This window comes from Cervus elaphus, chromosome 7 (assembly GCF_910594005.1).
Source record: "Cervus elaphus chromosome 7, mCerEla1.1, whole genome shotgun sequence".
Lineage (NCBI taxonomy): Eukaryota > Metazoa > Chordata > Mammalia > Artiodactyla > Cervidae > Cervus > Cervus elaphus.
In genome coordinates, this window is record NC_057821.1 from 31,156,870 (window position 1) to 31,167,541 (window position 10,672).

The window sequence follows — 10,672 nt, forward strand, 5'->3', positions numbered from 1 at the left end:
TGATAACATTCTGTGATGTCATATCACAACTGGGAAACATCTCTTGTAATCACTGTAATGCTTGGATTGTATTATTTTATTTTACAGAAAATAACTTTCTGTAACTATATTATTTCCATCTGTTACAAGTTTAAATGTATTTGTAATCGGTTAGGGTTAGTGATGGGCCAGGTGTGACTAAAATGGCTAAGAATGAGGTGGCAAAAAAATTTAAAGATTGCTTCAAAAGTTTCTTCTATGGCTAACAATTCTACATCCTTCATTAAGTGCTCCATGAGGATCTCATCTTCGTTTCTCAGAAGGACTTATTATCTCGGAAAGGAAATTCTTGAGAGCATCAAATTCTCTAGGTATTTCTCCCTACTTTTCATGAGAAAACATTAGGTTGAGATGGTATACAAGCTAAAAACTTAGTGTAAGTAAAAGAAGCAATTCTCAGGGGAATGGGTCACCCCACTGTGTCAAGAAATTTGCTGGAATACAGAATTAATATTGATTCGCTTTGATTGCTCATCTATGTATTTCAGTGTTTGCTGACAGAAAACAATCATTGCATGCCATTTGTTTATAAATTAAAGGAGATGATAAAACCATCACTGTTTCTAGCTAGTATATTCCATCTCTACCAATATAACTAATGGTATTAAGTTTATACTATATGACATTAATATTTGTATGTTTAAAACATAGTATTTGACCTGATAATGATCATATATGTTCTGTTTTTACTTGAGAAAAATCTATAGAAATGGTCACTGAAGTCAGTCGGCCATAGGATATTAATAATATTGGCTATCAAAATCTAACAATATTTTCAAAGTATAAAGCACATTTATACATAGTATCTCATGTATACCACCTGAAATCTCTGGCTGTTGAGGTGAAACATGAGATTCATCTCCCTTAGAAGTCTTTGAGAGCTAAATATAGAAAACATTTTTGAGATGCAATAGTTTCCATATTGTTCACCTTACGATTGTAACAGATAGTTTGTGCATTAATTTTGAACGTCAAAATTAATCTCTCTTTTTCAAGTTAAGCTTTATTATTAAGAACCTTAAATTTGCATAGAAAATTAATCTTCAACAAAATTTTAAAGGGCTATGAATAGTACTTCTCTGCACTACATGCTGTAAAAATGCAATATAGATCTTTATGCATCTTTTCATTGATTCTAGGTTCTATTCTGAATTATGAGGTGACCAAGTTCCATGCCTTAATGCTTATCACTAACTACTGGTCTTGATGAAACCAGGAGGGGAAGATTTGGTGCTCTCTCTCCATCTCTCTCTAGGATGAATCTGTAATGTGTGTGTGTGTTAGTAAAATGATATTTCCTCTGAGACCATATACTCTCCCATTGCTTGTTAGAAATAATTAGTTCAGGGAATTTTGAAAGGAAAGTTTTACTCCATAGGGTGAGACAGAAAAGGAAGAATCGAATCTAATATCAACTCTGAAACCAATATAAATTCTTCCTTTTCAAATGTGAACCCTCCGTTCTTCAAGTGTTTCCTGTACAGAGCATACATCAGAGTTACCCCCAGCCTGCTCCTTCTCTGACTCCTTATCTGAGTGGGAGGGGGCATATGGATATTTGGGGGCTTCAGGTGGTATAACTACTGTGTACTTATCAACATTCTCTCTTCATTCAGATTTGCCTCTGCTGGGTACTGTTGCCTTCTTGCTGTCTCTTTCTCTCATAGATTTCCTAAATGTCATCTTTCTCTTCTCTTTGTTTTCACTCTGGTCATTTCACTTGGACTTCCAAGTAAAGTCCCAAGAAAGAGAACGAACTGTGGACATGGGATTTCTGAGGTTGCAGTCAAATTTGGTAAGTTAGGGATTCTGTGTAGGAAGAAATATAACCTAGGCCTCTTTCCTATCATTTAGAGGATTTTTGTTTTGGTTTGGTTTTTATTTTGTTTTGGGGGGATATTTTCTTGAACTTTAGACCATAACTGTGTCATGGGCAATTAGATTTATTATGCCAATACTTCACAGCCTAAATGCTTATGCACTTTATTTACATAAGCTTGATCAAATCTTCATTCTACGAGGAAGCTGGAGAGAGATTTTGAACTTATCCATGGGGTTCTATCCATTAAATGTACAGAATGAAATTTCACCTAATAGCAAGACTGGTTCTCTGATCCAAAGACATAAGCCACTATTCCCATCCATACATTACATGTGACTAGAAGAATTAATTCAATGCTTCCCTTTAAAATTGTTTTTAAAGGTGGATAATTTTGTGTTCATTCCCTTGTAAAATAATCAAGATTTGAAAGTAACTTTTTACATCCTGCAGAACTAAAAAGAGTGATGCAAAATACTGGTAAAAAAAATCACAGTCCAGAGCGTGAAAATTCCCAAATAATGTTTTCAGATCCAGTAATGACTTAACTAATACCTATTGAAATTCTGGGTCAAGCATCCAGCATTTCCAAAGAAGTCTCTGTTCTACCATTTTACCAGTCATTCTATTTCAAGGGAGTATATCTATGCCCTTCACAGATACTCATCTTTCTCCTACCAGGTAACATGTGGTCACAGGTTATGGAAAATGACAACACAAGTGCTTTTGAAGGCTTCATCCTGGTGGGCTTCTCTGATCGTCCCCATCTAGAGCTGATCCTCTTTGTGGTTGTCCTCACTTTTTATCTGCTGACTCTTCTTGGCAACATGACCATTATCTTGCTTTCAGTTGTGGATTCCCGGCTGCACACACCCATGTATTTCTTTTTGGCCAACCTCTCATTCCTAGACATGTGCTTCACCACAGGTTCCATCCCTCAGATGCTCTACAACCTTTGGGGTGCAGATAAGACCATCAGCTATCTGGGGTGTGCCATCCAGCTCTACTTCGTCCTAGCTCTGGGAGGGGTGGAATGTGTGCTCCTGGCTGTCATGGCGTATGACCGCTATGCTGCAGTCTGCAAACCCCTGCACTATACTGTTATCATGCACCCGCGTCTCTGTGGGCAGCTGGCTTCAGTGGCATGGTTGAGTGGCTTCGGCAATTCTCTCATAATGGCACCCCAGACGTTGATGCTACCTCGCTGTGGGCACCGGCGGGTGGACCACTTTCTCTGTGAGATGCCAGCACTAATTGGCATGGCCTGTGTCGATACCATGACCCTTGAGGCACTGGCATTTGCCTTGGCAATCTTTATCATCCTGGCGCCACTCATCCTCATCCTCGTCTCTTACGGTTATATTGCACGAGCCGTGCTGAGGATCAGGTCAGCTGCCGGGCGAAAGAAAGCCTTCAACACCTGTAGCTCCCACCTCATTGTTGTCTCTCTCTTCTATGGTACGATTATATACATGTACCTCCAGCCAGCAAACACTTATTCCCAGGACCAGGGCAAGTTCCTTACTCTTTTCTACACAATAGTCACTCCCAGTGTTAACCCCCTAATCTATACACTGAGAAACAAAGATGTTAAAGAGGCCATGAAGAAGGTACTAGGGAAGGGAGAGGCAGAAGTAGAGTAAAAAGTCATCAAATCTGGGGACTGTCTTTTGATCCACCTTCTATATATATTGCTAGACCTAGCAAATAAAGGCGTGTTCTGACATAACAGACTGAGAAGGGACTTAATGAGATGCGGGAATTCAATGGTTTAGCTAGGTTGAGAAAGTGCAAATTCCTGAGTAGACCATCACTTATATTCCTCTCAAGTCCTTCTAAGTCAAGAATTCACCACAAGGATGTCTCCAATCCAGGATCAGACAGTGACCTATGCTTGCAAAATAATAGCCATGAATGTGAACACCAGGCATTTTTGTACTTAGTCCAGCTTCTGACACAATGATCTGTACTGATTAGGTCCTCAGTATGGGATTCCCTGGTGTCTCAGATAGTAAAGAGTCTGCTGCAATGTGGGAGACCTGAGTTTGATCTCTGGGTTGGAAAGATCCCCTGGAGAAGAAAATGGCAACCCACTCCAGTATTCTTGCGTATTCCAAGAGGAGCCTGGCAGGCTACAGTCCATAGGGTCGTAAAGAGTCAAACAAGACTGAGTGACTTTATTTTCACTTTAAGGCTCAATATATGTGAAAAGAGTGAACTTAGAATTAGTGAAGAAAAATTCCTAGAAAGTTCAAATGTGCTTTTATAGTGCCAAATGCCACAATAAGATGAACTCTGGGGGACTGTTGGGATATTTATGGTTGAGTGTTTTCTGTATGTTGAATGTTTCACAGTTTCATTAATAATTGCAGTACCTCACGAGTTGTAAGGAAAATATATTTGACCCTTAAAGGCAAACATGTTTCTTCAGACTTGAAATGTTGTCAATCAGATAAATCCCATCTCATAACCTAGGAAAACATATATGATATTAGAATTTCATGACAAGTGAATAGGATTCCAAAATTTGGGAGCATGGCCAGTGTTATCATTAAGAACTGGATAAAGCATGGGTTTGGCAAGTTCTCATTTAAGCCTACCCAAAAATATTAAAGAAAGCCCACTCCAGTGTTCTCGCCTGGAGAATCCCAGGGACGGCGGAGCCTGCTGGGCTGCCGTCCATGGGGTTGCACAGAGTCGGACACGACTGAAGCGACTTAGCAGCAGCAGCAGACTTATCTAGATGCCCTAGAAAAAATACCAAATATCTAATAAGTTTTTCTCAAAACATATCATTTTTAGACATAAAGTGAATATTTTCCTATTTTGAGCACTAACTCTTGTACTTTGTCCAAATAGATTAGTTTTTATTTTAGATTAATTAGGGCTTATAAGAATGAGTTTTAGGTTTAGTTTTTATTATTCACACAAGAAGGTAGAAAAAATGGAATATAATTGGTTCTTCCTAATATATAAACTAAGTGAAAGGTGATGCTAAGCCATGATGATGTTTACTAAGGACATTATTAATGCTGCCCATGAACTGAATATAAATATTCCTGGTTTAGCATTTCTCATGTCTTTCACTAAAAACAACTTTTAGTATGTGTCCTACTGCCATAAAAATAAACTGTATGTTGCGTGCATGCTATGTCGCTTCAGTCATGTCCATCTCTGTGCAACCCAACATACTGTAGCCCGCCAGGCTCCTCTGTCCGTGGGATTCTCCAGGCAAGAATACAGGAGTGGGTTGCCATGTCCTTCTCCAGGAGATCTTCACGACAAAGGGAGAGAGATGAAATATCCTTTTAGAATCATTCCCTATTGAACAATGATAAAAATTAACTTTTTACATCATCTCTACACTATGTAGATATGCATTACTCTAGAGTCAATAATATCTTGAAGTAGAGGCAAGAAATCAAGACACAGAGTATAAATCTCTATGAATATATCAATTTTGGAAGCTCCCTATGGAATTCGCACCTAATGCTTTTCAAATTTTCCCCCACAAGGAACAATTTTCATAGCACTCTTCTCTAGAAAATTTAGAATCACTGTTATAGATTATATATATTGAGTGTCGTATCTCAAAGGGAAAATGTCACTGTGTCCTTAATTACATTACGATATCCAGAATCACCTTTTACTTAATTTATAATGTAGTTTTAAAAGTTTACTTATTTACATATGAAGTAGGAATAATCAACTGTATTCTAACTGTTCTGTCATCTTCTAGGAATAACAGAATATTCTCTGTAATAAAAATAGAAATGTTTCATTTTCATTCTCTATAAATTCTTCCTTTCACTAAACTGTGCTTCATCTTCATAGACTCATCTTTTACATACAACAAGTAGAAATGAACATCAATATTCATTCACTGTGCACATTTGTTTATCTCTTAGCTATGGTGCTTAAACTTCCTCCAAGAGAAATAAATATTACACATATGCTTGTGTATGTGTGTGTATATATGTGTATGTTTATTCTCACTGTGATTTTAAATTAAAAGCCATGAGAAGACAGCTCAATAAATGCTTATTAATCAGATTATCAGATCACTTTTTATCTTGTTATTTTTGTGTGCCCTGGGATTTTGTGGTTATTTCTTACACAGTTATTCTGGAAATAGATAACTGATACAATTTTATGACTCATTTTATAAGGTTACCATAACTTGGATAACAAATCTAACAAGGACATTACAAGAAAGGAAATTTACAGATAGATAGCTCATGAAAATACATACAAAAATCCTAAACAGTCATTAGCAAATTTAATCTAGTGTTACATAGAAAGTAAAACATATTGTCAACATTTGGGGTTTATCACAGGAATAGAGTGGTATAACATTTGAAAACCAGGCTATGTGTCAATTTTTTTTTAAATTTGAAAGAAAACCTATAGATTCAGTCAAAGCATTTGATAAAATTCAATACTCATTTCATAGTATATCTCCAGTTTCCTGAAATACTTTGTGAATTTTAAAAAGTTGAACTTTTCTATGTTTCAGTTTCCATATCAATAAAAGGAAGGTAAAAGTGTTGCTATTTTATAGGGTGTTGTTGGCATTAGTGAGCATCAATGAGACATTATTGCTATTATTATTAAACTCTGCAGATTCTTTCTTAGTTCCAGGCCCTAGTTAAATGGGCATTATTTTAAATTTTTTACTTTAAGACTACTGAAATTTTTTGGCTTATTTATCTTCATCTATTCAGCAAACTAAAGACTTATCTATATCCATATTTTCTAATTTGTTTGGTCTTCTATTTTTTTTAAACTTCTATTTCCTTTAAATTACTTATTATAAGAACTTGTGAAAACAAAAAAGGAATTTCCACATTAAAAGGAGCATTTTCCCCCTGACTAATTACACCCTCATGCCCACTCAGAGGTGAGCTCTGTTACTGGTTTATGAAGTCAAGAGTTATTATACATTATCTTTTGTGGATTAAATCTTTATTTTTTTCCTTTTCTTGTTTTACTTGATAAGCTTTCCTTCTTCTACAGATATCAGCCTCTATTCCCTATGGATTGTCCATGTTAAGCATCTAATAAGTGTCCTTCATATTTTCTTCATTCTCATATAATCCTATATAGGCATACAATACCTAAAATCATATTTAGAGCATTTCAGTCCTTTTTTATATACTTAAGATTATGCTGAGGACTTACCTGGTGACTCAGTCGAAAGAATTCACCTGCCAATGCAGGAGACATGGGTTGGATCGCTGATCCGGGAGGATCCCACATGCTGCAGAACCACTAAGCCCATTCGCCACAACTATTGAGCCTCTACCCTAGAGCCTCGGAGACACAACTCCTGAGCCCACCCTACCACAACTAGTGAAGTCTGTGCTCTAGAAGCCGAGCTTTACAAGAGAAGTCACTGTAGTGAGAAGCCACAATAAAGAGTGGCCCAGGTCTCCCCAACTAGAGAAAAGCTTGCGGCAGTAACAAAGACCCAGTATAGCCAAAATAATTTTTATTTTTTAAAGATTATGTCATCCAGTCTTTCTTGCATCTTTGTTTTCTCACTCAGTAATATTGCTGGTAAATCACTGGTGTAGATTGTTATTCAGTCATTTCTTCTTCGAGGGAGTAAGTTTTTTTCCATCTTTGGCTGTTTCAAACATTGCTGCAATAAAACTCTTTGTTCTTGTGTCTTTATAGACTGATAATTTAATCCATAGGATAAATTTCCATGAATGATATTGCTAGGCTGATGGATATTAACTGTCCTATTTATTTCTAAAAGTCTAGTAACACTTTGAATTTCTATCCAGAATTTCTGAGAGTAGCCGTTTTCCTGCAGCAAAGTTAGGCCTGGGAGTTACTGCTGGTTACATTTTTTTTTCAATCTAGTAAGTGATTATCATAATTAATATATTTCTCTGATTATTTGGAAATGTAAAATCTCATACAGATTTGCTCCTCTGAGTTGTATGTTCATATTATTTGACATTTTTCTACTGTGCTATTTGTATTTTTTCTTAGACTTTGCAAAACCTTTTTATTTTGTAGGTACTAGCTTTTTTCATAATTATAGATATGTTTTTCTTGTGTCTACTCATATGAAAAATTGTTTTGGAACCTCAGAGTAGAACATATAAGAACAAATCCTGGATAGAAGAGACTTTAGAAAAATATGAATCATTTTTAAAATCCTGCCCCAAACCCAAATAGGAAACTAGATTAAACCAAAGGAGAGCTTCTTAACTAAGCCTAGAAATGCTAGACACTAAGCAAGAATCTATGGAAAAAAGTGATAGAAATATTTGGATATAATAAAACTGCTTTATGTAAATCAGGGTAATAAAAATATTTTTATGGTAAATTAAACAGAAGTCTATTTCACTATATAGAAATTGACCTCAGATAGAATTTCAGTTTTCTGTGTGGCTTGACTAACTAGCTTACAAAAAAAACCTAACTTCCAGTTTGATAGCTCAAAATCCAAGCATTATTTGATAAAGTATTTTACTTTATTCTTTTTTGTCTTGGAAAAAGTTGAGACAGTCTCTAGAGAAAGGGTATTGTAGAGTAAATCTAAGCTAAAAATGAAATATCCCTTCATGGAGACCTAGCTCCTCCCTGCCTCTTCCCATTGGGTATCATGGTCAATTACCATTAAACACAGGAGGATTGCTGCTTTCCCTTAAGCCAGACCACACACCAACATTAACAGAGAACATTTCCTATCCTCATTTATTTTGCAAATCTGGTATGGAAAATTCTGAAAATAGCAGTTACTACCATAAGGATTTGCAATACGATGCTAGAAAAATCTATTCTGATTGACTGCAATATTTTATTCCTCTTCTATTTTCTGAGTTAATCCAGAATGGAGAGCTCGTAATTTGCCACTTAAAGACTGGAACAAAGGATTGAATAAATTTAATCATATCCGTTTTGTAACTGAATAGCTTATGAAGAGGCTGTTAACTCCACATGCTTCTAATTAGTGCTATTAGAATTCAAAGGTTCTTGGACACATACAGACACACAAATCATCAGACACACAAATCATCCTATTGCCAGTGCTTGAAATGAAGGTATGTAGAGCACTTTTCTAAAAATGATTCTGTAAAACATACTGAAATTTGGGTATTCTGAGCACTCAGCTTATGGACTCTTTCAGCATTGTATTTTAGAAAAATTTGAATGCCTCTTAATTTCAAACACTACTTTGTATATATTTGTTATCTCTACTGAAAGTTAAAATTTTAGAGTAGAACGGTCTTGCATTCTAAACTTCAGTCTGATATGCATGTACTAACTTGGGAAAATGAACTCTTTGAGCTTCCTAATTCAAATTTCTGCCCAAATTAATTTCTTGTGGAATGCAAACAAAACTTCCCTCTCTGTTCTAAACTAACTTACAATGTTGTGTGAAAAAAATTACTATTATTTATTCTTATGCTCCAGCAAGAAGTATTTAGAACTTTGTACATTCACAGAGGCATGGTAATTTCTTGAGAAAACATAAATGTAAATGAAATGAAATGTAAATGAAAAACAGAAAATTCCAGTGTTTCAGAAGATTAAATTGCTTTCCAAAGCTGTTATCTTGCCCAGTTGTGACTTAGTGGCAAGATAGTAACTACAACTTTTGTCTTTCTTATCTGGAAATTCTTTCCATAGCAAAAGCTTTAAAAAAGTTTTTAAGACTTTGTTGGATCTGCTCATTATGAATTCTTGAGTCTCAGTCATGAAGTAGTGGCAATGTCACTGATGTACAGGAAAGCAGGTGATAATATTTATATTCAACTAGGTGGTATAAATTGAAATATCCTTAGGTACACATTTGTCCTGCTTTTCAAAATTCTTATAATCAGTGGCAACATTTTTTTTTTTTTGCCAACAGGTTCCCAATGCTCCCATACTCCAGCCTTTAGAAAATCTCTGTGTAGAGCTGTAATTCAGATCTTTAATCAAGGATATACTAAGAGATAAAGACTATATTCATATCAGATTTGCTTTCTTATGGTATTAAAGTCTAAAGCAATACTGATCCTTATAGTAAAACACAGAGTACAAGTAAGACATTTAAAATTACTATATAATACCTAATAATTTTTATTAAGATCGGTATTATAATGCTTGTTTATTAAAAGTAGAATGAGCAGGAGTAAAGTTAAATATTAAAGTCTGATTTACCCTCTCCCTTTTGCTACTCTGCAGAGTTAAACTTTAATGCCTCTGTATATTTCTAGGTAATTTTTGTACACGTGAATACTGACAATGTACTATTATATTGCCTTATGTAAACACATGGAAGCATGCTAAATAGATGTTAAGAACCTTGTCTTTTCTCTTGAAGATTGAGCATTTTTTTCAGATTCATATTTATATCTATATCTCAGACCTCATTTTATTGACAGTTGTATAGCAACAGCATAGCAAAAGCTTTCATTAACACTGTCCTGAGAGCTGTAGAATAAGTGAGCAAAGTTAAAATACATATTGAATAATTATTCAAAACTTACATTCCTATCATTAAATTCACATCTTTATATCAACAAAATAATAGTAAAAATACTTTAAGGTAGTGTTAACAAGGTAGACAATTTTGGGATGAATAAACTTTCACTGGTGGGTTTGGCTTATACAATTGCCCCTTCTTATCTTTTGGTTCTGCATCTGAGGATGGAAAATATTTGGGAAGAAATTCTATAAAATTCCAAAAAACAAAACTTAAGTTTGCTGCCCAACTATTTATATAGTATGTGCATTATATCAGGTCTTATAAGTAACCTAGTGTGTGCGAGCTAAGTCACTTCAGTTGTGTCCGATACTGTGTGACCC

The 10,672-nt window shown here is 35.3% G+C and overlaps 1 protein-coding gene across 1 annotated transcript; it reads left to right on the top strand.

Annotated features, from left to right (window-relative positions):
* Positions 1-2,544: 2,544 nt before the first annotated feature.
* Positions 2,545-3,501, top strand: LOC122697400 (putative olfactory receptor 2W6). The gene has a single exon (XM_043908223.1). It carries the CDS (start codon positions 2,545-2,547, stop codon positions 3,499-3,501), a length of 957 nt encoding a protein of 318 aa, XP_043764158.1.
* The last annotated feature ends 7,171 nt before the right edge of the window (positions 3,502-10,672 follow it).

Bases quoted from the DNA above. Each gene is read 5' to 3' on its own strand.
- LOC122697400 (XM_043908223.1), top strand. From the start codon at position 2,545: ATGTGGTCACAGGTTATGGAAAATGACAACACAAGTGCTTTTGAAGGC.